At 52.3% G+C, this 27,581-nt stretch overlaps 8 protein-coding genes across 8 annotated transcripts; 4 read left to right on the top strand and 4 right to left on the bottom strand.

The window, feature by feature from the left end:
* Positions 1-817: 817 nt before the first annotated feature.
* Positions 818-2,895, bottom strand: MAA_02015 (HEC/Ndc80p family protein; the record flags this gene model as incomplete). The annotated part of the gene is made up of 2 exons (XM_007820013.2): positions 818-1,019; positions 1,091-2,895. 2 exons carry the CDS (start codon positions 2,893-2,895, stop codon positions 818-820), a joined length of 2,007 nt encoding a protein of 668 aa, XP_007818204.2.
* A 639-nt stretch (positions 2,896-3,534) lies between these two features.
* MAA_02016 (Peroxisome membrane anchor protein Pex14p) lies at positions 3,535-5,068 on the top strand (the record flags this gene model as incomplete). The annotated part of the gene is made up of 3 exons (XM_007820014.1): positions 3,535-3,829; positions 3,979-4,274; positions 4,334-5,068. The coding sequence occupies 3 exons, from the start codon at positions 3,535-3,537 to the stop codon at positions 5,066-5,068; spliced, it is 1,326 nt and encodes a 441-aa protein (XP_007818205.1).
* Positions 5,069-5,966: 898 nt separating this feature from the next.
* MAA_02017 (Lipase, GDXG, active site protein) lies at positions 5,967-7,534 on the top strand (the record flags this gene model as incomplete). Its single annotated transcript, XM_007820015.1, has 2 exons — positions 5,967-6,745; positions 6,817-7,534. The coding sequence occupies 2 exons, from the start codon at positions 5,967-5,969 to the stop codon at positions 7,532-7,534; spliced, it is 1,497 nt and encodes a 498-aa protein (XP_007818206.1).
* Positions 7,535-8,338: 804 nt separating this feature from the next.
* MAA_02018 (galactose-1-phosphate uridylyltransferase) lies at positions 8,339-9,874 on the top strand (the record flags this gene model as incomplete). The annotated part of the gene is made up of 1 exon (XM_007820016.1): positions 8,339-9,874. The coding sequence occupies one exon, from the start codon at positions 8,339-8,341 to the stop codon at positions 9,872-9,874; it is 1,536 nt and encodes a 511-aa protein (XP_007818207.1).
* Positions 9,875-10,436: 562 nt separating this feature from the next.
* Positions 10,437-12,169, bottom strand: MAA_02019 (hydroxymethylglutaryl CoA synthase; the record flags this gene model as incomplete). The annotated part of the gene is made up of 4 exons (XM_007820017.1): positions 10,437-10,574; positions 10,641-11,701; positions 11,860-11,962; positions 12,110-12,169. 4 exons carry the CDS (start codon positions 12,167-12,169, stop codon positions 10,437-10,439), a joined length of 1,362 nt encoding a protein of 453 aa, XP_007818208.1.
* A 3,761-nt stretch (positions 12,170-15,930) lies between these two features.
* MAA_02020 (uncharacterized protein) lies at positions 15,931-17,853 on the bottom strand (the record flags this gene model as incomplete). The annotated part of the gene is made up of 1 exon (XM_007820018.1): positions 15,931-17,853. One exon carries the CDS (start codon positions 17,851-17,853, stop codon positions 15,931-15,933), a length of 1,923 nt encoding a protein of 640 aa, XP_007818209.1.
* A 2,324-nt stretch (positions 17,854-20,177) lies between these two features.
* On the bottom strand, positions 20,178-20,606 carry MAA_02021 (uncharacterized protein; the record flags this gene model as incomplete). Its single annotated transcript, XM_007820019.1, has 1 exon — positions 20,178-20,606. One exon carries the CDS (start codon positions 20,604-20,606, stop codon positions 20,178-20,180), a length of 429 nt encoding a protein of 142 aa, XP_007818210.1.
* A 4,424-nt stretch (positions 20,607-25,030) lies between these two features.
* MAA_02022 (proteinrelated to glucan 1, 4-alpha-glucosidase) lies at positions 25,031-27,269 on the top strand (the record flags this gene model as incomplete). The annotated part of the gene is made up of 2 exons (XM_007820020.1): positions 25,031-26,202; positions 26,267-27,269. 2 exons carry the CDS (start codon positions 25,031-25,033, stop codon positions 27,267-27,269), a joined length of 2,175 nt encoding a protein of 724 aa, XP_007818211.1.
* Positions 27,270-27,581: the final 312 nt, after the last annotated feature.

Here is a 27,581-nt window from a genome sequence, read left to right as displayed (position 1 = left end):
TCGAGCCGCATCCGCCAAGCCGAAACATATCCCCCGTCTGCTGAAACCTGCCACAGCCCTCAAGACTGCGCTTTAAAAAGAAACAAGCTCAGCTCCTTCAATAGCCCACGGAGAGACGCGCCGGATCGCTCTATCCGTTTGAGTCAGTTGATACCACACATGAAACGCCATCGGATTAACTGTGACGTCGCAGAAGGGTGTATATTTATACGACCCGTCATGTACTAATGTGGTTTGAAAGATGATATAAGCTGTCAGCGAGTCATTTTTTACCCTTTTTTTTTTCTTCTTCCTTTTCTTTTCAAGCACAATCTATTTCCCATTCGACATCACGCGGCGGGTAGATGTTGTGGAGAATCAAAACCCGGGGATATCGAGTCATATCAACTCGGCCGAGTCGTGGTCAGGCAGTAATGTTGAATCTATTTCCAAGGTTCAAACTCAGGTACATGTAAAACGTGGAGGCGACTTATGCTTGCGTCTTGCCCAAGACAAGTAAATGTCTGCAATGTCATGTTTCCATCATCAAGGCAGACTGACACCAAGCTCGCGGTCGACTAGTAAGCATTGAAAGCACAGCATCTGGTCTACAGTATGGAAAGTTTGAGCACATCAACTAGAATTGCGCTTTATCAATCGTGAACTGTGTCTAACTGAATCAAGTGGTATCTATTTCACCCGCGCCTTGAATGCCAGCCAACCCAACGCCCTCTCAAAAGCCAAGCCCAAAAATACCTTCAAATGCATGCCCGCAGTATCCATAGAATTACCTCCTCTTTTCGTCAAATTCGTACCAATGGCCATCCACGTCTTTTCATCACAAATCCACGCCTCGGGTGTCATCTTTGTGATCATCGACCCCGAGTTCCTTCTCTAGTTCATCTGCCACAAAACCCTCATAGTCATCCAAATTTTTCTGGATATGTATTTTGAACTTGATTACGTCATTTAGCATGCGATCAATTTCTGTGTGCAGCTCCTCGCGCAAAGAGCTTGCCCTCAAGACAAGCTGCTCGTATCTAAAAGCCAATCCTGTTAGTTTCTCCTCATGTCCAATAGTTCTTGTGCCTGTGCAGGTCGGGGGGCGTACTCAATAGTTGTGTTGATTTCGCGTTGTTCCAGGAGTTGGACAGATTCTGACAATCCAGCTCGCATTCTGGACAACTCCTTCTCCATCTTCTCAATCTGTGCATCCGAACTCAATTTCTGGGCCGTAGTCACCTCTCTCGTCTTTTCATATTCTTCCCCAGCCGCTCGTACACGGTGTTGCAGCGCTTCGACTTCGTTACGCTTGTCCTCAATGGCCTCCTTGATACCGTCCAGCAAGTCATGATCTTTCATCATGTCTTCCATGGCCGCACTTCGTCTATCAGAGATTTCCTTCCGCAGCATCAGGAAGTTGCTTCGGATTTGTCCTCGAAGATCGAGGTTAAGAATGTGGCCGGCTTGGTATCCTGTTGTTGCATCGGCTAATAAACGTTCAGCTGATGGCGCCATATTACGAGACGCGTTGAGGTTGGTCGACGTAAAATCCGAGCTGTCGTTGATGGTGAGTTGCAATTCATAATCTCGACCTCTGGCATTTGCCGCTGTGGCCGGGATCACGGCAATTTGATAAGCAAGAGTATTGTACTTGTCTACCATGCGCTCAAGTTCTTCGAGTTTTTGGCCAGCTTCTGACTCCTTCTCTGCAACCTTCTTCTTGATCTCATCAAGCCTCTGGCTAGCAGTTTCAATGCCCTTCTGCAGGCGCTCGCGCTCAGAGTTCATGCGGTCAATATCCTGCATGCTAATACCCTGTGCATCAACCGCCCTTTGAAGGCTTCTTCGTTCATCTTCCACTTCTTTCAATTCGTCTGCTACCTTGTCCAGTTCTTCATGTAGAACTTGAATGCGATGCTCGTACTTCTCAGATCGCTGTAGAGCCAAGTTGTTGTATTCTTCAAATTTAGTCTTGTCCTCCTCCATGATTTTGAAATGATCATCTAGTACGGCTGGGTCAGGTGTTGCTTTTTCCAGGTCTTCAATTTCCTTGTGCAGTCTTGCGTTCTCGGCCTCGAGCATTTCAAGCTCCGAAACATACTTGGCGTTTGAATCCTCGAAAGCTCTGGCCATGGCGTCGATGTGTGGTGCAAGAATCCGTTCGGCATCGTCATCGCCCGTATCGTCGTCCATAGCGAGCCAGTCCTTGTACGCCGTGCTCAAAAAGTCAAAAATAATGTGGTCGTCGCTAACATCCACACCAGCCTCCAGACAGGCATCAGCGTACTTGTTGGCAGCATAGCCCTCCAACATTTGCACCAGCTGCATCATCCAATACAAGAGACCCAAAAAAGTGCTCCAATTTTGGCCACCGACAGCAGCTAGCTGGCTTTTGGTAATGCTCCTCTCGAATGGATACCTAAGCTGCTTCAAGATGGGCGGGACTTCCTGGTCAATGTTTTTCAAAAACCTATGGCCGGGGTCAATGCGATGGTACAGCCACTGAAACATGTAATTGAAGTCCTTTTGGGTTGGAGACTTCATGACATTTGGTGACAAGGTATGGCTCATTTGCATTTCGAAATCGTTCTGTGCCATGTACTCCATCAACTCTTGACCCATCCTCATTTGGAAAGATCTATCCTTCAGAGGGCGAGGGTCCTTTGGCACACCAGCAGGCTGCAGTGTTGTCTGAAAGAAGCCTTGGTGATTGTTCACGCCCCCCACCGTCGACTGCCTTGGCCTGTAGATGCTGCTTCGCCTCTCTGCATCAGAAAATTGTCTCGTCATTCCTGGAGTCTGAAGGACATTTTTAGGCTGGAATGATGATCGTTTGACTGATGATGGGCCAATATCCGCAAGATTTGTACCTGAAGATGTGCGCTGGAACATGGGCTGGCTTGGTCTCGACATGGCGAGGGATTGCCTAGATCCCGATACTGATCGTACATGGCCATTGTTGTTCGAGTTGGTCCGTTTCATTGTTGAGCCTGGGGGTGGAAGCCCGGTGTTCGTCCCTATGCCTCCAAGTGTCTACGCCGCAGGTCAGTACATGTGGCATCTTGATGCGACAAGTCTCATTTCCAATGCAACGGAGCGATATGCTATACTTTGTGTCAACCTACCTCTCTTGGCCTGCGGACACTCCACAAACCCGTGTCCTGGGACATGATATAGAGGCGCAACGGGATGCTTCGTGGGAAACTTTGAGACAGGCTCCAGTGCCTTGCGCCGTAGATACGAGAGTGCTGAATTCAAGTTGTGATGTCTGAAAAGTTAAGGGAAGTAAATGCGACGATGCTTGGATACAACCGACAATGGCGGTGCGGGTCGCCAAGTCTGTTGCTCCGAGGGAAAGTAAACAAACCGTCGCCTGTTGAACAGTGATTGGACACGACCCCACTTGAGCCACTAGTGGGGCGTCTAGACACGAAGGCACGTGACCCGTCCTCGGCCTTGACACTTCCCTCGCCTCCTACCGTTGCTCTACTAATGCCTAGGCACTGAAAAAGAGGTGGGCCCCATTTTCTCCAATTAAACGGAGAGACAGCAATGGTGGTTCAAAGCAGCCTCGGCTGCTTCGAGTCATCGCATCCATTTCATGGGTTAATTCCTGTCCCCAGAGATCCACTGATGCTGCTGCACGCAGCCAAGCTAAACCTGCCCACGGCACATGTCGACGACTCCAAACTCATCTCTCCTTCGCTCCGCATCATCTTTGCTCTTCCATTCTGCCAATCCGTCGCTTCACTTCGCTCTCTTCCGCCTCGGCTTGGCGATGCAGCTGGAGCAAGTGTAATATATAGCAACGACAATGGCAATTCGCGAGGACTTGGTGGCCTCTGCGGTAAGTTCATCATTCGGATCCATGCTCACCATCGACCCAATGTCAGCCGTTTACTGACTAAAGATCCGTCGCAGGCTCAGTGTAAGTTAATTCGCCGAAGCAAAGCCTGCTTCCGTAATCCCATTCGACAGCATTAACACTATGTGCAGTTCTGCAGGACCCGAGCGTTGCGTCCTCTACTGTCGAGAACAAAATCCAGTTTCTCCGATCCAAGAACCTCACCCAAGAGGAAATTAACACTGCTCTCGCTCGCACAGGCAGTCCAGCCCCAGCTGGCGCCGTACAATATGCCTCACCGGCCGGCCCTCCCCAACAGTACTATCCTCCTTATGCACAGCAGGCATGGCAACCACCTCCCCCCGCGCCGCGGAGAGATTGGCGGGACTGGTTTATCATGGCCACTGTTGTCAGCGGGGTAGGCTACGGCTTGTACTCTCTGAGCAAGGTGAGATGCCTCGGACAGTGTTCTATGTTGGTAAATATGGCTAAGCATAGTGGAAATAGCGATACGTCTATCCTCTTATCGCACCCCCCACCCCCGAAAGACTGGAGCAGGACAAGAAGTCAATAGAGGAACAGTTTGACAAGGCTTTTGCTTTGGTTGAACAGTTGGCTAGGGATACCGAGGCTCTGAAAGATGCTGAGAAACAGAGAACCGAAAAGTTGGACAATGCAATATCTGAGCTTGAGACCGTCATGTCGGACCTCAAGTCTGCCAACCGGCGTCGGGAGGATGATGCGCAGCGCATTCGCGAGGACGTCCAGTCGTTGAAGGACGCCATTCCCAAGGCTATGGAAAATCAAAAGACTCTCACCGACAATCGATTGTCCGAGATCAATACTGAGCTCACCAGCCTCAAAACGCTCGTTTCCCAGAGAATGGCACCGAGTGCCTCGCCTGCCACCGGCACCAGCACCACCGGCAGTTCATTCCCGCGCTCATCCGGCAGTACACTTCCAGCTGGTCGATCGTCTACCTCCACGCCCACGACTCCTGCGTCGGCAACCGTGGAGAGTGTCCCCGAAAGCTCCAGCACGCCAACACCTGCAGCAGCAGCTGCCACCACCACCGAAGCACCCAAGAATCCCGCGCAAAGTTTCAGCCGGCCGCCGGGGTTTGCCAGTGGCAGCGGCAGTTCAACCAAGGCGTCAATCCCTGCTTGGCAGATGGCTGCAGCCCAGTCTGCCTCGAGCGCAACTACTGAAGGCAGCGGCAAGGAGTCTGGCACCAGTTCTTGAACTGGTATAGGCGGAGATTATGTCGAGTTTAATAGGACGCATGACAATGAGTAATGGGCAAGGGTTGAAGAGCTTCATACCCGCAACATGAGCCTGGCATGCCGCGACATGTCATACACCTAAGGATGAGGACACATGGACGTGGAGTGACAACTTTGTAGCTCCTTGAAATCAATACTGCAATGTACTAGTAGCACTGTGACATTACAATGGATATAACTCAAGAATTGGATGCGCAGCCATATGAGAGTTCTGGGCAACAAACCAAGCAGCACTTCTCTGCAGGCTCCGTATATACATGCTCCATAGATGCCTGTAGCTCTCAAGTAACCAAGTGGACTCGTTTGTCGACGCAAGTAGACGCGGAGCAATAGATTTATGGGGAAGCGATGAATTGCGGTCCTTTGTACGGAGTAGTTTGTACTCGTGCGGTAACAAGCAGACTGTGCCGGTCTGCCTCGGCACCGTTCGAACGCAGAACTCACGAGGAGGAGTCCGGGGTTCGGCCCGTTTCCCAGAGCCGTCCCCGACTCCCCGACTCCCCGCGGCCCAGTGGTGACTGGCCATTCCCCCACATTTGTCGGCCTCGAGTCGCAACATGGACATGGTCACTCGAGGACTCGAGGACTCAAGGCACCTTTATATACTGCAACCAACCGCATTCGCCGTTTCTGAAGCCCCCCGTAGCCGGAAGTCCTTTCTGGCTTGCTTCTCTTGGTGCATGTCTTTCGTCTTGTTTCTGGTGGGCAAGGATGGCAGTTACTAGTTAGATCCGCCTCCTCGTCATAGCCTCTCACCCATTGCCCAATACCCCCCTCCATCTTGCCTCGGCCTGGCTTCTCGTCGCTCCTTTTCTACTCGACGAAAGTTGACGCCTCAAAACACCGCGGCCGGCATCATGTCAGATTCATCAGCGGCACTCGAGCAGCCGCGTCCACAAACACCCAAAAGACCAGGGGCCTCTGCATTGTTCTGGCTCGGCCTCTCTTACACGCCACTCATTGCACGAGTGTCACTCTCTCACTCGCTCAACCTCGCAGATAGCTCACCGTATCAGGACCTGCGAAGCGCCGTAACCGTTGCCTTTCTCCGCGCCTTCATTGCGCCCAAGGAAGGAAACCCGCATCCCTTTTCCCAGACCCAAAGGCGTACCGTGACCAAGTTGCCCGTCAAAGGAAGAATATGGGTCAGCAACTACACGGTTCCCATACCGCCGGAGCCGGAATCCGTCACGGCAGCAGTAGGCAAGGTGATCGAGTCCCTGAACAATCCGGATGTCCCAGTCCCCAAGACTTATTTGCCCCATGTTGCTCCCGTGTCTGGTGAGTGGACGGGCTATCGAGCCGGCGCCAAACAAGATGAGCCGGCCCCAAGCATCTCAGACAGAGAAAAGTATGTTGAGATGATGAAGGAGGTTAAGAAGCCAACGACCATCTTGTACCTCCACGGCGGGGGGCATGCGTTCCTGGACCCTGCTAGTCATCGGCCGACCGTGAAGAAGCTGGCCAAGATTACGGGTGGCCGGGCCTTTTCCGTACGGTATAGATTGGTGCCGCAGAGTCCTTTCCCGACATCTCTTCTGGATTGCCTGATTGCATATCTCATGCTCCTCTATCCGCCGCCGGGGGCGTTCCACGACCCGGTGAAACCAGAGCACATTGTTATTTCAGGAGACAGGTACGTCCCCCGACCAGAGTCCCTCCCCAGCCTGCATGCCTCCGGGATAACTGATGCTCTCCGTCTCACAGCGCCGGCGGAAACTTGACCATGGCCTTGATTCAAGTCATTGTCGAGCTAAATCGCCTTGGACAACGCATCACATGGCACGGCGAACCGCGGGACATTCCCATCCCCGCCGCAACGGCCTGCAACTCCCCTTGGCTTGACATCTCCCACAGCTCCAGGCCGTACTATGGAACGATTCCAGAAGACTTTGACTATCTCGGCCCCCTGGACGACATGGGGCGGAAAGGCCTGACTCCCTGCGACATCTGGCCCGCCCAATCCCCGCGGAAATTCATGTACGGAGCCGACGACATCATGACGCACCCATTGGTGTCGCCCGTCATGCGACGAGACTGGACTGGGTTTCCTCCCGTCTACTTCTGTACAGGGTGGGAAAGACTCGCGTACGAGAACAAGTTCCTGGCGCAGAAACTCGAGCGCGACGGCGTCACCATGGTGTTTGAGGAGTACGAAGCCATGGCGCACTGCTTTGCGCTCGTGCTGGGCAGTCTTGCCGAGTCGCGGAGGTGTCTGGACGGCTGGGCAGGCTTCATCCGACAAGCCGTAGAGAATCCGGCCGGCTTGAGATCCAGCGCCATGACCATTCATGCCAAGACGTTGAGGGAGACTCCCCTCGACTTTGGCGACTTGTTTGATGTTTCAGAGGTGGAGGTCAGGAAACGGGTCGTGGATAAAGTGGCCGAGACGCAGGCTTGGATACCCTCAGCGTCCAAGCTGTAGGCCATGGATTTGTACCTGCTTAGAAAGTTATATGAGACAGAAACATGTAGAGGCCTAGAAGCGTTTTGTAGCGTGTTAGTGATCCATGTCAAGTTTTGATTCGTCCAGGCTTTGACTCAATGGAAGGGAAGGGGGGTGAAGAATCACAAGTGTCTTTTATGAAGTGAATTGGCAATTTGTCAAGTCGTGATAAAGTGCATTTGAATAAAGATGCAAACACTTTCCAGGTGCCTATGCCTCTCAATAAATGTGTTTGAAGAATACATCAAGACCACAACATAACTCATAGACATAACAAGCTGGCGGGGAGTTAACAATAATGACAAACATCCCCTCCATGATCTCACCCCTTGCGCTCCGCCTCGTTTTCAGCGAATCTTGGCTGGGTAATCGATCTTGTAAATTTCTGTAGCAAATAGTTGAAATAAATCAAATATCTGGACCGTGGTTCGAACCTCAATGCTTCCGAGATACGTACTGTTGCGGTTTGTTGTAGGTTGTCCGGGCACAATTCGCGAGAGGCGACGCTACTCCAATGATGGCAATTGATTGCATCAAGGAGCCATTGGATTCGGAAATAAGTTGATGAAGCCCAGTGCGGATCTTCACTAATCTGCTTGACTAACCTCATGTCGTTGTCTGAACCCGGTCCAAAGCAGCTCGGAGCTTCGAGATCCGCAATCGCAACTCGGCCCACGTGCCAATAGGCAGGACATCGCCAAGCTTCATCAGCTCGACCTCCAGCTCGCAACACCAAAATTTCCCAGGTTGCACGCCGCCCCGAGCCGCTCCCACGCGCCGACCATGGAGCGCCACAAGCAAGCCGTGGCCAAAATCGCCACCGCCGTGCGCGGCTTCTTCGACAAGAAGGAGTCCTACCGCATCTTCCATGGCTCGACAAACAGCACCAGGCCCCGTCCCCGTCCCGGCGCGCGAATCGTCGACATCAGCGCCCTGTCCAACGTTGTCGGCGTCGACCGCAACTCCCGCACGGCGCTGGTAGAGCCCAATGTCCCCATGGACAGACTCGTCGAGTCGACCCTGCGTCACGGCCTGGTGCCCCCCGTGGTCATGGAGTTCCCCGGCATAACGGCCGGTGGTGGCTACGCCGGGACAGCCGGGGAGAGCAGCTCCTTCAAGCACGGCTTCTTCAACGAGACCATCAACTACGTGGAAATGGTCCTGGGAAATGGCGACGTCGTGAGGGCTTCCAAGGAGGAAAAGCCAGACTTGTTCCAGGGCGCAGCGGGATCCGTGGGGACGCTGGGCATCACCACGCTCATGGAGCTGAAGCTCATCGAGGCCAAGAAGTACGTGCGGACGACATACCACCGCACCGCCAGCGTGGCAGAGGCCGTGGAAAAGGTGCGCGCAGAAACGCAGAACCCCGACAACGACTACGTGGACGGCATCCTGTTCTCCAAGGACCACGGAGTCGTCATCACGGGCACCATGACGGACGAGAAACCGGCCGATACCAGAATACAAACCTTTAGTCGTGCCCGCGACCCCTGGTTCTACCTGCACGTCAAGGACCGCACCAAATCCACCGCCTCGTCTGCTCCCCCCTCCGTCGTAGACTACATCCCCCTGGCAGAATACCTGTTCCGCTACGACCGCGCGGGCTTCTGGGTCGGCGCCCAAGGGTGGACATACTTCAAATACGTGCCCTTCAACCGCTGGACGCGCTGGCTCCTCGACGACTTCATGCACACGCGCATGCTGTACCGCGCGCTGCACGCCTCAGGAGAATCGGCCCGCTTCGTCGTCCAGGACCTCGCCCTGCCGTACGACAAGGCCGACGAATTCGTCAACTACACCACCGACGCCTTCGGCATCTGGCCCCTCTGGCTGTGCCCGCTCAGGCAGACTCTCCCCCCGACTTTCCACCCGTACACCGGCGAGACGGAAACCGCCGCCGACGGATCGACAGTTCCAAAGGATATTCTCAACATTGGCCTGTGGGGATGGGGCCCCGCCGACCACGACGAGTTTGTCACCAAGAATCGCGCCCTGGAAGACAAGCTCGTCCAGCTGGGCGGGCGCAAGTGGCTGTACGCACATACATACTACGACCAGGACGAGTTCTGGAAGGTCTACGACAAGAACCGAGGCTGGTACCAGGCCCTGCGGGACAAGTACCACGCCACGACGCTGCCCACTGTCCACGACAAGGTCAAGATCGACGCTGATGCCGCGCGGGAGGAGCGCAAGCGTACGAAGCAGTCGCTCAAGAGCAGGTGGCCTGTGGGAGGGCTGTATGGCATCTGGCAGGCTATAAAAAGCAAGGACTACCACTTGCATCGCCGGGCCGAGTGGAAGTACAAGGGCGACAACTAGGGTATTCAGCATACTTCTACCTGTGCTGGGAAAGATTATGAAGCCCTGTACTATACGGTGAATTGTCCGTGGTCGTTGCGGGTTTCTTGTATTGTACAATATTAATAGTAGATACCATAGATATTCCAATCGTTAGAAAACGTCACGCGCGTGCACTTGTTTTCTTTTCATATATTGGTACTTTAGTATTTCTTTCTAAAGTCGTGACGTCCCTCGCTCTATCAGACGCTACACTAAACTTTCCTTCTTGGAGCCCAAATACGATATTTACACAAGCCACGAGGTCCCCTTCCATCAGCATTTCCTCGGTGGCTCAATTAGAGGGCTATTCCTATAATATGCACCCTTTCCGTGTGCCCTGCTTCTATATGCCCAGTGACATGCCCAAGTCCCCAATACGTCTAGCCTCGTAATGATAAGTCATGTTGGTCGGCCTCCTCTTTGGTGTCCATATATGTCGATCCCAGATACCCAGATATGCGAGGCTCCACTGGTCACATTGTGTCATGCAAAGCAAAATTCAAGCAACATGGCTGGTCTACTTAGTTTTTGGCTGGCGCGTTTATGCCTGGACCTTGTACTCGCGCTTGAACATATCGTCAACCTTCTCCAGGTAGTAAGTGCCAGAGATGATGGTCGAGGGTTCGCCCTTGGGGGTGTAATCTTTCTTCAGATGGGCCTGATGACGGAGCTCGCACATCTAAATACACAAAAATGGTCAGCCAGCTGGACAGCACAAGGGCCAGAGATAACAAGACAGACTTACGGCATCGAAAGTCTCAGGAGGGACGGCACGGCGGGCCTCCAGACGAGAGGGAATGTTCAGATTCTTGGCAATGGCCTCAACATTGCCGTTAACACGGAAGGACATGAAGCTCGAGGCCAGACCAGATCCATATGAGAAGACACCAATTCGCTTGCCCTCCAGGGCCTTGGGGTCAACAAAGGACAGCAAGCTGGCAACACCACCCCAGACGCTAGCACAGTACATGTTACCACACATAGTAGCAACCTGGGTAGCGGGCTGGACACGCTCCTGGAACTTTTTCTTGGTCAAGGTCATGAAGGTCTTCTCAACAACCTTGTCAGTCAGAGACTTCTCATAATCCATGTCACGCAGCTCGGGAGCCACCTCAACGAAGGCGGGAGCATCGGCGTTGGCGAGGTAATCATGGTACAGCAGTCGGGCGTACGATTTTTGCACGAGCTTGCAAGTAGGGGCGTGGAAAGCAAGGTAGTCGAAGCGGTCGAGGGGAGTCTTGCTAGCATCGGTACCGTTGGCATTGCCATTGGCAAGCTTGGACTCGCGCTTGCAGTAATCACGGTAGGCAGCATCCAGGGCCTTTGTGTAGCAGTTAATGGAGTAGTGCCCATCGACGTAGGGGTACTCGCTGGTCAAGTCGGGCTTGTAAAAGTCATAGGCGTGCTGCATGTAGGTGCCTCGCAGGCCGGGCTCCATAACAACAGGGGCATCAGGGCCGATCAGCATAGCCACGGCACCGGCACCGCCCGTAGGGCGAGCATTGCCCTTGGCGTACAGAGCAATATCGCCAGCAACGACAATGGCATCACGGCCGTCCCAGGCGGAGGATTCTACCCAGTTGACACTGTTGAACAGGGCGTTGGTACCGCCGTAGCAAGCATTGACGGTGTCGACGCCTTCGAGGTTGGCATTGTCACCGAATAGCTGCATCAAAACAGACTTGACCGACTTGGACTTGTCCAAAATGGTCTCGGTGCCAACCTCCAGGCGACCAATAGAGTTGGGGTCGATGTTGTACTTCTTGAGCAGGTTCGAGGTAACGGTAAGGGCAAGAGAGTAAATGTCTAGCAGCGGCAGGTGTCAGCTCATGAAGCGTTTCACAGACAGATCAAGGCGCGGAGGCAGCCTTTTCCTGCATGGGCTCGTCCCCTTCACATGCAGACCCTCATGAAGAATCCAAAAGGGGTAGACGGGTCGGTCAGGCGGAGAGAGTCCAACTCACCCTCGCGGTCATCGCAAAAGCTCATCTTGGTCTGGCCGAGGCCAATGGTGTATTTTCCGGCACTGACGCCATCGAACTTCTCGAGTTCGCTCTGCTCGACATACTGCAAGGGTGCAAAACGAAAACGCGAGTTAGCGATGTCGGCGGCGGGAGGGGCAGCAATTTTGGGTGGGTTGTTGCATGTCTCGACTTTTTTTTGGGCGAGGGGCACGGAGGAGAGGCCTATGCGATGCAGGGCCTAACTACATACCTGGCTGGGGAAGTAAATCTCAATGGCTTTAATGCCAATGTTCTGGGGACGCGAAGCCATGTTGTAAAGGAGAGCAGGAAGAGCTTGGGAGAAGGGGAAGTGAAAACAGATGTGAAGACAACAGACGGGTGGAGGGGCGTTTTTGTTTAGAGCACGAGGGAAGAAAGGTGTCGACTGACAATTATTACGTCTGGTCCGCCCCAGCCAAGCTCAATCCACATGCTTCGTCCCGCCTCACGCTGACAACCGTCGACCTTTTGGCCCAAGTTGGGCCATGTTGGACCAGACTAGACTCTTGCAGCGCCATCATTTTCACCGCCCTTTTTCTGAATGGCCAGCAGAATCAAGATACGTCTTGACATGTACTTTCTCGAACCAGGAGCGGATCTCTCTGCCAGGGGGGGTGGAGTGTTGGGAGGGACTCGGGACGGGATTTGATGCGAGACGCCACTTCAGACCAATTTCTCTTCATTTTAATTCTGTATGTATTATGCCCCCCACACCACCTATCTACAATATCTACCTGGTTGGTACATGGTGACATGCTACTAACACATCTCTCTTTTTTTTTTGTCTAGGCCAGGTTTATGCCATCATCTGTTTCGTTTCCTATGGCTGTGGAGCTTGTTCGTAACGCAATATTTCCCGTGTCACAGAGACTGCTGTGGATTTGCCAGCATTTGATAACGGAGTCCTCCGTACGAAGACGAACAGACAAATTGACGAGATCTCCGCACAGCTCTTGGGTGGTACACAGTCGAAAGCTGGGCGAGATCGTGCAAGCTAGTGGGCTTGGACCATGCAAACAAGGTGGCAGCTTGCCTCCTGAAACCGCTTGTTAGCCCAAGGTTGAATTTGTTGTTGGGGGAGATTGTCTCGGAAATTTAGCCTCTTCCAAGATTCCTACACTTTGGGGTACATGAGGCGCAGCTCTTGTGTTCACGGTCCGAGCACGAACACCCAGAGTCACACCTCCAGACCACCAACCACCAAGAGAAACGGATTGAGAGAAAAAGAGCATGTGGACGCAGGAGCTTCTGTTGCCGCGCAGGAACGTTGCCTCGAATTGGCCACATCATGAATGGGAAAGTCTTGCCGAGACACACATTTCTTGATATTCCCTCAATTGACTCCATCTCAGCTCTATTCAGTGGAGACGTTTGGGTCATCTGGATATAATTCACGCTCCCTTCAGGGGTCTCTGATCATCTACTGATTGATAACGGAAGATCTAGGCGAGTCATCATGACTACCTAGGTAGTTTGTGGGCCAAGATGCTAGCCTTGAACCCAGTTCCTGGCTAATTCTCGCATCTTCCTTCTGCTTGCCTCGTTCTGAGGCAATTTCTTCGCCGAACCGCCGTGATTCGACGTCCATGGCACAGCTGTGTATCTTTGTTTGGGCTGAGCGCCAGCCGTACCATGCAACCTGGTTTGAGCCGCGCATAACGCCACATGTGCCTGCAATTGTAATGGCCACAATGCGACAGCGAGTCGAGTGCTGATGCCGTTTGTGTGCAACACACCAAACGGCATGGGTTTGGGAACACCTTGCAGATGGCCAACAACTGCCGACAGCCAGTGTCATGTGTGCAGTATTGATGGCACTCTATCCAAGGCTGTCAGGAAACGGTCGCTATTACCTACTCACATTCGTCGGACAAATCAAGCCGCCTAGATTACGCGTTCGTGGCCGTGAGGAGTTGGCATAACATGGTTGCCTGCGTACCGCCTCACGTCAATTTCAGGGTCTCAAAAGCTGCATGTGCAGTGGCTCAGCCTCTTTAGGGCGTATAAATTGGCGGCTACGACAGATTTAGCGTATCGGGGCCTGAAAACAGGCCATTATGACGCCATACTTGGATTGCTGTCGAAACAACAAATTCTACGCCGCCAATACAAATACATAGGTATCTAGGTATGATGAACATGGCATGGCCCATCTTTTACAATAGTTGTCCAACCGAATCCTAGCTCCATTCAGGCAGCAACGCATGTTCACATTTCTTTCTTGTGCAAAATTAACTTCGCAGCGAGGCGACGACCTATTTTGAATTGCCAGAATCGTTATTACGGATGCTATGAATAGCCCAGGAATAGCCCCATTGCGGCTCGGATTGCGGTCATTCCTTGGGCACGGGACTCACTCGTAAATTGTCTGGTAGCTCAGTGATTATGAGCTGATTTGCTGCAACCCTTCCGTGTCAACAAACTACCAGACAGTACCCCTTTCCGCAGCCAGCCAACCCCATCTCCTCGCCCAAGAATACATGGGCTACAGAACGACCGACGTAATTAGTCAAGTTCTGTCAAAACTTGATATTATAGTGACCGGCAGTAGCAATGTCGGCGTCTCTGCCGTCGTCTTCGCCAAGCAAGACGGAGCGAAAAGCGTCGTCCGTTAGACAAGCGCCTAGAGTCACGGGCGGCAGCAGGACAACTCGTGCCTCACAGCTCGGGACGATAGAGCCGTCCATGACGGAGGCAGCGATGCAGGCTGGTACGCAATCATTCTTGTCAACACCATTTCACTCCGTCAAGCGGAGCCCGGACACGGCAAGGCTCCATGTCGCAGCCGGCCGCTCCGTTCGACCCAAGCCGTCACGAATGGATAGCTGCCGCCACCGGGCCTGAAGCCAACACTCGCAGTAGGACCACGTATCTCCGCCCGGCTTAGAACATGGTCATGGTCCGTGGCACGCCTCTCAACGCCGGAGAGTGCCTGGAGTGCCTGGAATACTGTATCCAGACCTGTGATGCCCCAGCGGCGGGGCTCTGCTCCGGCTGTCGCTCCAAAGTCACCAAGTCGGGATGCCCTCTCGATCCTCATGATCAATGTGGATGCGGATCGTTTTGTAGAAAAAGGAGCGGGCATGTACAACTGGTACAACTACGTGGTGCCAAGTTTTGGCCGCGCCGTTCTCCAACAGCCAGATCACTTGACGTTCTATGGGTCGACAGCGTTGCGACACGCAGGGAAGTATCATCTGGAAGACTAGAACCGTGACGAGGCTCAAACTTCGAAATACTGCCGCTAGATGGAGGACCATTTTGGGCATGTCAAGGTTAGTGCAGGCATCACTTTCTCCTTTGGTGGTGTTCAGATAGACCCTGGTATTGCTCAAATATTACGTGTATCCAGTGGCCCTCCCAGCTGTGGAATTTACTGTGGTGGGAAGACGATGGGAGGTTCACTTTATATGAATTACCCTGGTGGGAGTGGACTGGCTGCTGGAATGGTGTTTGGGAGACGTGCTGGTAACGTAGCCGCAGTGTTTGTTAAAGACCCTCCGGGGAAAATAGGAAGCTAAAATAACATGGGATTTAACCACGTAGTTCAACTTGAAGAGTTGGCTGCTATTAGTATATTGTTACAGGGCGGGTTTATTTACTATTCCCTCTGGCGTAACTAGTACTTTAATTATTGTCATCTTGGTCGATCGTGCTCCACCTTCCTTGCTTTTGTCGACCGGTCCGTACGTTTCTGCCGCGCAGCAGGCTGGAGGCCCCGTAGGGTCCGAATTGCCCGTGACTCCGGTTAAGCCGACCGGTGCTGGTGGCGCTTCTTCTTCTTCGCGATCGAAACGGTTCATTACCTTGTCTGATGATGAGGACACTGCTTCCGAGACTCCGAGTCGTAGAGGCAAGCGTGGCAAGAAGGAAACGGGAGTAATTACCCGTGCTGAGCAGGAGAAAGTTGCTCGTGCTGAGTCTCTGACTCCACGAAAAAACAAACCTGTTAATATACTAATATATACTAATATTAAGTAATTTTCTTATTTTTATAAATTTCTTAAACGCTTTATAATATATTAACTGACTTTATGTGGTTTCATACCCGGAATCCGACGCACTCTTCTTTGGGTTATCAGACTTCATAGGAGTCAAGTTGTCTTTATCGAGCTTTTTCTTTTCAAATGCTTTTTCAGCGTCCCCTTCGGGCGAGACAGTCTCTTTGTCCTCCTGTCCCGTCTTGTCCTTTGTATCCTCGTTTACATTCTTCTCTTCTTGTCTTCTGTTCTGTTCCTCCTGTCTCTTTTTCTCAGCCTCTTTCGCCTTCTCCTTCTTTTTATCCCTCCTCATTTGCTCAACCCAGATGCCCGAAGCAGCCAACGCACCTTCTGGATCGTGCTTGTGCTTTAACAGCAGTCCTTGGATTTCTGCTGGACTGAACTCGAACTCTGGAATCTTCTCTCCAAACTGCCTGGCCTGTTCGTCCACACGTTTGCTGATTTGCGCGTGCTTCTTAGCAAGTCTAGCCCGCCTGGCTTCCGAGTCTGAATCCTTGGCGTTTACCTTGGAAGCAATTTCGCTTTCGTACGGTGCATAGATAGAACGGAAGATGGAGGCGGTCATAGGGGAGTCTGCCAGACCAAAAGGAATGACCATGTCGATGCGACCAGGACGGATAAGTGCCTTGTCGAGCTTTTCAATATGGTTGGTTGTCATGATGAGAATACGGCCTTCCTGGGAAGCCACGCCATCAAGGATATTAAGTAGACCTGAGAGGCTGACACGACCAGGGGGGACCGGGAGTGGAGTAGCCGCTTTAGTGCCGTTGGCAGAGGTAATGACTTGTGATGGAACTTGTCCGGGAACAGCTGGAGGAGCGGGAGAGTCCTCGCGGGTATGAGTTAGGCCAGCACTGTCGATATCCTCAAGCAGTACGACGCATCGAGTAGGTAGTTCATGGAAAAGAGAGGTGAGATTCTCCTCGGTAGCCGCAGCAGAGCTCAAGCTGACGATATAGATCTTCATGCGGAAGTATCCTGCCAACGCGAGACTGAGGGAACTCTTACCAGTTCCAGGAGGTCCATGGAGCAAGTATCCTCTTCGGTACGGAATGCCGCGATTCGCATACCACCGACGAGTAATGGGGTTTAGATAATCAGCAGCGTCATCAATCAAGTCCTGTTTCACATGCTCGTTCAGAATAACTGTTGAAAAGGGTCGATTTAGGCGCGACATGCACCGCTGCCAGTAGATATCGGCAAGATTTGCGCGATAAATGACGGTTTTGCGATCATCCTTCTTCATGTGCAGTTGTCTCGCTTCCAGTAGCAGTTCCTTCAGAATCCTGGGATTTCTCCCCAAACAAGATATCCGCAGCTCTTCCTTCTCGCTCGCCGTCATGCCGAGAATCTGCTCGCGGTTCTGGACACGCTCGAATGTTAGAGGACGCAGTCTATACCAAAAGAAGTGCGTGCCAACGGACGGGGTGTAGTGGAGAGCCTGCTTCAGGTCGTTGGACAGGCCAGTGGTTGTGTTAACTGGAGAGTCTGCCGCTTCGTCATCCTCCTCTTCAGAATCCGAAGTATTGTAGCTGCACATGAACCGGTTTCGAGAATTGATGTTGGTATTTGCTACGAAGTGGCGAGAGTTGTGCGAGAATTTCTGTTTCGAGAGCCATAGCATGACCATGTTGTAGATCTCGTCATCGGTACGGATGGTGACTGATGACATGAAGTAGTCTTCAAAGAATACCCAGAACTCTTCCTTGACATAATTCCATGCCACTGATGCGGCGATGACGCCGAGCAGGATAGGGACATACGAGTTGAAATCGACACCGACGTAGGCATGTGCAGCAGACATGAGCATGGAGTACCCCGGGAACAGATAATTCAGCAGTGCGAACTGGGGTGAAGGGGCGCCTGGTATATCAGTTCCATTGCTCGTCGGTGTAGGCTGCTCAGCCTCTTGCCCAGCGTCCAAAGCTTGCTTGACTTGATGGAAGAAATCCATAGTAGAGGATCTGGTGGTCAACAACCAGAAAGTTATCGTCACAACACGTAGCGTTCGTTGGAAGAAGAAGACGGCGACTTGTTGGAGTATCCCGCGTGCCGTTGATCTTGGGTAAGTAAGTACCTAGCACTTTCCTCGTCGCCACAAGAACAAGGCTCAAGCTGTTTTGCGGCGGGCAAGAACGACCAGGTAGATTAAGTGCAAGACAAAAGATAATTAAATGAAGAAGTTGGGCCTTGGACGGTCAGACAGACTTGCACGGCAGCCTTATTTATATGTCCAGATATCAGCACTTGCAGCCTAGATTACGCGGCTGACAGCCGGCTGCCACATGTCCGGTGCATCTTTCACCGACAAAAAGGCAGTGCTGGTCATGCACTCCAGATGTGAATTGCTCGGCGGGCTTACTCTTTTTGCTAGGTGCGCTCACGCCCTATTACCTAGAAATTTAAGTAATTTATAATAAGATTTATATTTTTATTTTAAAATATATTTACTTACCTTATAATATACATAAATATATTTACTTACTTTAAAGTATATATAAATATATTTCTTTACCTTAAAATATATATAAATATATTATAATATAATACATATAACCTAATAACCAGGTACTTGCTAGGTAGGGCGTGAGCGCATAGCAAAAAGAGTAAGCCCGCCGAGCAACTTACCTCCAGATGGCACGCAAGCCTGGAGGCAGCAGGCAGCAGGCAGCAGGACCGCATTGGCATCAGCAGTGTACAAAACGGCATCATGACTCCTCCGGTCAATCGTCGAGCGACGAACGACGTCAATAGTGGAGAGGACGGTGGCGAAGAGCAAGATCTACGGGTCGGCCAGTGCAGTGCCCTCAAGTTAATCGAATCAATGAATCAAGTTAGACGGAGATATTGGCGCCACCAGGACTTGACAACTTCACCAGCCTGGACACTGGAGTGCCTAGGACGGACGAACCACCCAGTGTCGCTTGGCATGGTCGCACAGTCCTCTGAGTCATCGGTTACAACTTGCGCCCCAACATTTGCATCTATAACATACATCCCGGGCGAGCAAACCAATGCAGTTATTCATCTTTATTTTTATTCAATTCTTTAACCTAACCCCCAATTATACATAAAACACCCATCATGACGCATAAGAAGCTTGGGGGTTGTGATTCATGGCTGCGGCATGGCTGCGCGCCGCCAAAGGCTATCTCGCGATACAGCCACTGCATGGAAGCAAACTTTGCGCATCAGAGATGTACTATGTTTGCGTGCAAGTGACTCAGTCCGAAATCTACGAGTTTAAATTGCACACTGTCCGTTGGTTTGCCTCATCCCGGCGAGACCAGTGCGCTTTTACAGTCATCCATGATCCGTCTGTCCAATCAGCTCAACCTAGTCCAGCGATTATAACCACAAACTGGAACCCAACGCTCACTCTCGCTGGACGATAGGCTTCCAGGGCGCAGATCTTCTTCCATGCTGTTTTGTGCAGAGGAATACGACACACTAGGCTGGCAGGCACGGATGGGCTCCGTGACGAGAGGCAACCAACACTCTAGCCTCCACATGCTGTCAGGCAGTGGGCACATCACGAGATTGCGAAAGTGGACAATGTCGAATACCAAGGTAGGACAAGCCGGGGGACCGATGAGCTGGGAGTGGCCCGGAAGGACCAGGGCAGATCGAGCTCAGCCTTAGGCTCAGCCTCAGCCCTAGATCAGGACTTGGGCTGCCAATGCAAACTTGCCAACGGACTCATGATTGGCTTACCCATAACCAACAGCACTGGGCCATTGCTTGTTGGGTACTGGCACCAATTGGGCTGCTTCGGGCAATGTTGACGGGGATGTGAATCCAAGGACGCTGTCCTGGCGGGCAAGTGACGGATGAGATCGCAACCTGCTCATATGGCCGCCGTCGATAGGCAATATGTCTGCGAAAACTGCCGGGTCGAGCTCGTATCCGGGAGGTTTCCGCAGCTCACTAAGGACAGGCATTCATATAATGAAGAGTCCTGAACATTTATGAGACCCAAGTAGTATCGGGGATCAAGTCAACAGAATGGCATCATCTCGCCAGGGCGGCGTCTGATGCCGTCTGAATTCCTGTCGTAGCTCAATCCGCATTGTAGCTTGATTCAACGCAAGGCTCACTACCAAGTCAATCTGCCATGCTGTCTTCAAATGCATCCTGCCAAGTATTCCATGCCCGTCACTAACCCTCCGCGGTGTCATCCATTCCACAATGTCAATGCTTCCATCATACCAAAATGAGTCAACGAAATGTAGCTCCCGGCCCAGCATAAGTAAGCGTGCGAGGCCTCTACGCCTCCTGTCAGTTCGATAGAGGTTCTTTCCCAGGAGATCTTCCACCAGCAGCTTCTTCGACAACACTCGCCGGCGCGCCATCCGCCGCCTCCTCCGTATAATAGGTACTCGCGACACCCCAATAGCGAAAGAGGTCGTTGGTACCTCGGGTCGTGGCCCAATATACATATGCACCTTGGTCGGTATACATCATCTGCTGAGGATCGTATACATAGTAAGTCTCGTCGATGCGGGACCGTGGGAATTTTCCCACGATATATGTGGACGCCACAGGAGCACCCGTGATGTACAAGACGAATCGCAAAATCCAGCTGGGATTCCGGGGGATCGGCCAGATCGAGTACATGTAGTCCATGGTCTTCATTCGGCCCGCCGGGTACACGGTTCGCCTTGCGCGCCCCGAGGAGACGGATTCGACTGACGATGCTGACACCATGGTGGCCCAATAGCTTTGTGGTGGTGGTGGTGGTGGTGATGATGCTCGGGTATTCAAGAGGATGCTTCGGTTTCAATGTAATAAATGTGCACAAATGTTGAAGAGTTGCATGAGAGCAGAATCATCGACCAGCACGTCGTATTGAAGCATGTATTAATGTAATTTTAACTCGGAATCATCTGGCATGGGAACTTTGCAAACCTGCAACAGCATTGCCGTCATATTAGTAGCTACCCGACACCAACGAAGCACAAGGACCGACAAATGCGCCTTAGCTATCCACATTCGAATTGACACGTCTGCGTATGAGTGACACAGCTTATGTCAAGGTCAAACCGAAGACATATGACAATTGCCGTAAATGATGGCTTGGCACCAGAAAGTTGCGCCGTTTGGGTCCAATGCTCGGGTCATCGTGAGCTTTGGGCGTGGACGGCCAACCCTTCTGCGTCGCCACGGCACACAGTCTCCTGAGATTGGCCCGAGTAGCACTGGTGTCATTGTGCCATGTCGCCATTCTTCATTCGTGTCGAACCATAAACGAGCGGCCGTTGAACGCCCAGAACGTTGGATCGTGGACATGCCATTCATAACCCACACTTGTCGGGTCGAAGCGATGGAATTTGCGCCGTCGGGCAGAGACGACCAATGGCCGTCTTTCGCTTATTTGGACGGCCTGGAATACAGATCCGTAGGGCATCTTCAATCGATTGATGTCAGGGACGAGAATAACCGGGCAAACGAGCACGGCAAAGTCGTCAATACACCAATTGGAAGCAGGATATTGCATGGAGACCGACCAAGAGCTTCATCAAACATGTCTGTAGTCACTACGAGAGCCGACAATGGCCCGACACCCAAGGATAATAATACATTCACTGTAAACGTGTTTCTTTTCCGTCGTTCGTTGTTGTGTCTCGATGCCGACTCTTGCAGTTTGTGGGCATTGTCAATAACGAGCTGGACAGGCGGATAGTATGTTGAAGATGCCGTCACCAAAAAGTCACCAACTGGCCATCAGCATGGTGGTGTTTCTCCCATCATCCAACAGTATCCACGTGCCACGGCAGCATAGCCATCACTCAAATCTGTTAACCTTTATCTCGGGTATTACGGCAGAATCGCCAAGAGCCAACGAAAAGCTAGGAGTCATCTCAGGCTATGTAAAGTACTAGCAGTACGGTCACCGTTGTTCATCACCAAGGATTACTAGGATGCGCGTATGGATAATTTTAGAGTCATGCCATAGCCGCGCGTGTGTTCATCTTGCCGTTGACCTGAAACGTTGTTGTGCCGTCAACGTCTCCGGTTTAGTGTTGGCAGTCCATCTTCCATGTTTCATTGTCACGAGAGAGGCTCAATGAAACGGGGATGATTTTGACTGGGATTGTCATTGAAGCATTCCGCGTATGCTCAGCTAATAGGGGATAAAGATATCCTCTTCATCAAGGCTGCTGGCTTGATTTCCTGGAGTTGGCGAACCCACTCGCACCCAAGAAAGACGCGAGCGAATCCAATTAACATGGGGAAAACCCTCTTTCAACACGTGTCGCTCTTCGCATTCTTGTACCGACACCGTGCTCGATCCAAGGCCCGACCGCCAGGCCGTGTGCAAACCGGAAGGCGGTTCTTGTGGTCATAGTCGAACACTGCAATGCCGAAACATGTGCATTCACGGGCATTATCACCTCAGGGGAACCCTCCAGGGACTATGATGTGGACTACTCCGCACATTACTCCGTAGTAGGCAAACAAATGCCAGACATGCTGGCCACATCAGCGATCGGTCCTAGTCCTGGTCTGTCGCAACCCAACCTCGTGCCTCGGCTTGGCGACCTCTTGGCAGACGGGAAATGGCCAAGGGCATATGTACAAGTACTAATAACAATGGCGAATGACGTGGTTGAGTGGTTAGCAATACAGTATCTGTTGCGTTTTTTCTTGGCGAGCGGATGCCACAGTCGCGGAGCCGGGGGACAGAGTCCGGAGATTCGAAGCAAAACCTGCCCATGCCTGGGGAAGTTAGGACCGGGATCATCGTGAGGGAGGCTATTGCTATTGCTGAGCCGGCCTTGTGGTGGGAATGCCTTGTGCGACCCATTTCAAGGAACCAGATCGCTGAAATCTGGGGAAATGGGTTGATTTGTCCAGTTGCCCCATGCCGCGCGACCATTACGATAGATGATATGTACACTAGTAGTAGTACTACATATACTAGTAATAGCACAGGGTATGATACTGTGTATCCTAGAGTATTTTGTTCCAGTTGCAGTGCCGCAGCCAAAGAAGAAGGTTGAAGTTTCAGCCCACCGAACCGAGGAGGGCGCTTTTTGGGCCGACAAGCATCTGAACGGCGGGACGGATTACGACACGGGCCCTCGAGATTTGCACGCTTCGCGCTGGGCTTCAAGTACGGAGTACTAGTACTGTACATACATTTGTTTTCATGGATCCGGTAGCCAGGGGTCTGGCTTTTGGGTTCAACGAATTTAAGCATCCGTTTGTTTGTGCCTGGAGTACTCGGTCGGATGCTGCTTCGCTCATTGCCTTCTCCCGAGATGTGGAGCTTGATAGAGAGTCGGCATTGCTTCAGCTGCCCGTTGAGTCTTTTAGACCCGTATTGTAGTACGATAAGAGATTTCGCTGAAAGTGGAGAGGGTTGCATCAAGACAGAGACCACGGCGGAGAGAGGGGATCGAAACTCGATCGAGGTGCCGCGTTTGTTGCTTGATACAACCCAAGGCCGTTGTGCAATAAATAGTCTGGAATACGGAGCACAGAGAGGAGTCTGTAAGCTGGGCCTTACGACTCCCATCCAAACGACCAGGCCGGACCGTCACATCTCAACTTTAACAGGTTTCAGCCAATGCAGTCAATGTTGGAGCAAGGCCTCGACCAGCATGGGATCATGCAAATTAGCCCATAGAGTGGTTTATGATGTCCCGTCGCCATCGACCTCTCTCGCCCGTTTCATTGTCATCACCTTCCTGAAAAAGGATGACTGGCAACGCCGTCCGGTCTGTTCGTCCTGCGCAATGGCACATCTTGTGAGGCTGTCGTTCGGGGACATGGCAATGTCCAAGGAGTACTTTGTAGAACCACACCGCAGTGCCTGTGTGTTTGTCTGCCCAACTCTGTAAGCAGTCAGCCAGTGTGTCGCCTTTCCCCCCCTTTTTCACGGCAAGAGACATTTCAGCGTGTTTTGGGGCCTACACACTCCGTACTCCCCAACTCCGTAACCTTTTCTGTGCTGTATGTACAATACGACACTGTCTACCGTCTCACATCAGCGCCAGTGAAACGGTCCCGTCTGGCGCGCAGAATCCGAACATATCCGTTCCACCACTCGAGAGTCGACAAAGGAGAGGTGGATCTGGTGGTTGAGAAAAGTGGTCCGTCCAATCCTTGCTGCTGGTGCCGTGTTGTGCTTTGGTCCTCCGCCTCTCTTCCAGGGCTCCTCGCCTTTTCGTCTCCTTGTCCAGCGGCCAAGGCCTGCCGGTTGGCCTGCCAAGGTTCCGACGGGCATCTGGCAATTGCCCCGTCAGGCCAGGCCAGCACCCGGATCTTGGATCATTGAGACAAAAGTGGACGGCTGCATGCTGTTGCGCAAGTGACTGGCTGACTGACGACTGGAAATCGAATCCCGAGCAAGCAGACTTTGGAAAGGCCCCCCTCTGGCCCCAGCTGTGCATGACCGCTAGCCAATGGCGTCGTCTCCCTCGTACCCGTTTTCTCCGCCCCCCCTTGCTTGCCATGCCTCTCACGGTCCTGCTCCATCTCCAACACGGGCTCTGCCCACTTCTTGCTAGGTTCCCGAAACGAACACCCACCTCAGTCCCCCGTCGTTAGTTCTCGATTGGTGTTTGTTCGGCGCTGACTCTGGACCTGACGGTGGTAGTGGTAGTGACACTCTGGTGCATTCAGCCAAGCGCACCGCCATGGCGCCAGCCAGCAAACAGTCTGCTCCGCCTCCCCCCAAGTCCCGTTCCATCTCGGTGATGCTCAGAGAACGTTTGTCACTGCCATCACCACGCACCCAGAGTCCTCACAACGAAACAAAAAACATCCGCAGTGTCTTCCACATAGACGGCTTCTCGATTCCATCAGTCACTATCGCCGGCTTGGCTGTTTGATGTATTTGTGGACTCAATAACTCAATACACGACCAACGTCTTGCCTGGATTGAGTCGACTCGACCCCGACCGACCACGACGGAATCGAATTGTTCTTCATATTTGATCAGCACGGCGTCGGCGTCGAGTGTCGACGGCCCTACCTGGTGACAGCTTAGGCGGGCACGAAGCGGCGCTGCTTCTTGCGGCTCTCTCGTGACTCCGTCACCAGCCGATGCCAAAGGCTGAGCGCCGTTTATCCGACTGTATTGCAAGACGACGCAAAGCCAACGTCCAATTCCCATTGTAATAATGCCTTCTACCGATAGGAACTCAACGTCAGAGAGGTCGGAGAGGAGGGCATCAACAAGGAGATCAAGACGAGTGTCGGCAGAAAATGCGCTCGGCGACGATGAATACGATTTGGCGACACACGCCGTCTCTGACGGTTTCCGCCCGGCAGTCAACAACCCGCCAGCTGTACCGAATCTGAACTCGCCTCCATCACCGCCGGCAAGTCGATTTCATTTGCCCAGACTTCCTCGGTCACCTCCACCCGTTGCGCCCAGCCCGATGAAGGGGTTTGCCGATTTCAACCGACCGTCAAGCACGTCCAAACCTCCACGCTTTCACGATTCCTTGACCCTTCGAAATGACGGGCTGGAGTCCGCTCGTGTAGGACAGTCATCTTCGTCGAGCAGCCCAGTGCAAGGCGATATTCTATATCAGGGCTCTACACCGCCGTCTCATCCCTATCAAATGTATCCCCAGAGGACGTACAGTAATGCTACCTCCTCTACCGGCCCTTCCTCAGAGACACTTGATGGAACCCGCGGTCCCACTCACCCATACGCTCTCTACACCCAGAGCACTACTACTTCCGAGGATCCAACTCAGCAGCGCATTCCCGTAGGCTTCAATGGCATGGGAAACGGCTACCGCAGGCAAATTGGGCCGGATGGCGAGGATGCAGGTGACTTGATCGGGCCGCTCGGTCACATGGAAGAGCTCCCACCATATTCACGCTATCCTGAAGAACCCTTTCAACATAAACCAGCAGCTGATTGCGACAACACTGTCTCAGCTGCCAATGCTACCGATGGGGCTGGTGCTAGAGCGAATGGATTAACAACTTCAACCCCGGCTCAGCCTATTCCCGGTGCTGGTGGAATTGGTCTTGCGACTCGGAACCCCGAGTTCTCCTCCACAGAAGACCTGGCTGGTATGCCTCGAGGAGCCGGATCCTCGATCCGCAGTAGGACTTCTCTGGAGAGCTATCACGAAATTAATGGTGCAGCCCGCGATTTTGCAGAAAAGCCAACCCTGAGCAAGTGGCAACGGAGGGCAAAAAAGAAGCTGTGGGGCGTTGTGCCGTACTGGACAATATGCCTGTTACTCGCTGGAATTGTTATCATGGGAGTGGTGATGGGTACTGTAATTGGGACTATTGTGACCAGACACAATACCTCTCCCAAGGGTAAAGGGTAAGTCAACAAACCGTATTTTACTCCTCCGCATTGGTTTACGGTATTAACTCGCTTGTTCCAGACAATCCGATAAGAATCAACCGAACACGAATAATGTTGTATTTCTGGAGCACCTGCCACAGGGTTTGCCTCCCCTGGCAACAGGTTGTTTTTCCCTTCCGCCAATGGACAAGTACAACGTGCCAAAGGCTTGTATCAAGGGCTTTGAGCAGAACGCCGCTTGGAATTGTGATATGCCTTTCCGCTGGTACTCGATGAACGTTACCGAACTTGCTGGTGCGGCGGATGTCTCCAACTATGCCATGAAATTTAGGCCTTTTGATCCCAAGGCCTCTAAATTCATCTACGGAACCCAGCCTCCGAACGTTCCTGACTTCGAGCCCATGCGACTGGTAAAGGACACGGAAGAAGTCAACCGAGGTCCGGCTTGGTTTCTTGAAGTGAAATACAACAAGACGGTCATGGTTCGGGAAGATCAGCTCGCACTTCCTAGTCCGTCGGGCCCTCAGCGGCGTTGGAATCACATGAAAGGACCATTCCCTGGCCTGGATAACTCTCGCTTCTCGAGAAAGGGACTGGCGGCCACGGAAGGCGACAAGCCATGGATCTGCACTTGGCCAAACGTTACACTGCAGGTCTTCGTGTACCCGAACCAGACATTCACACCACCGAAAACTACCTCAACACCCAGCTCGATCTCTTCAATGCCTAGCCCGTTCTCTCCTGCTCCACCGACACCAACGCCGGATGAGCCACCACTGCCCAAATTTAAGGAACCATATCCCAAACTAGTGAAATTTGTGGAGAGACGCTCATACAATAACGGCGACTACGCTCCAGCAACGTGTACGCAATACAGAATCACTAGTGATGGTCAGGATAAAGAACCTGTTATTGAGAATGGAATGCCTGTAGCCTTCATAGTCGAAGAAGTGGGCAAACCTGCCAAGGGGACTATCACGCAGCGTGTCAGTGACCCGATTCCTAGGGATATATTCTCCCTAGAGGGTAGAGGCGTGGACGTTACCCCCTGTAGCTGCATTTCATTCTCATGGTCTGTATAGTCAGTAGAGGAGATGTGAGATGGGATTTATTTGCACTTAATTAGCGATGGCTTGGTTATGTCGATATTTGACAAAACTCATAGGAGTATATACTGGATACCTAGATGGCTTTGTTACCATGGGTGGATGCATTAACGGCGTTTGTGTGGGACTCGACTTTTTACTATGCTCGTTGCGATTAGTTGCTACGAGGTACGATACTACTCTATTTTACCATGTATTTTTCAAATCATCCGCACGCCTTCACGTCACTCTTTACGCGGGAGGAATTGCCGGCTGCGATTTTACTCGAACTAGTCTGATCGATCTCAT

The sequence above is a fragment of the Metarhizium robertsii genome, assembly GCF_000187425.2.
Source record: "Metarhizium robertsii ARSEF 23 chromosome Unknown MAA_Scf_1, whole genome shotgun sequence".
NCBI classification, from domain to species: Eukaryota; Fungi; Ascomycota; class Sordariomycetes; order Hypocreales; family Clavicipitaceae; genus Metarhizium; species Metarhizium robertsii.
The sequence above is the reverse complement of the archived record's forward strand: the minus strand, read 5'-3'. Positions and strand labels throughout refer to the sequence as shown.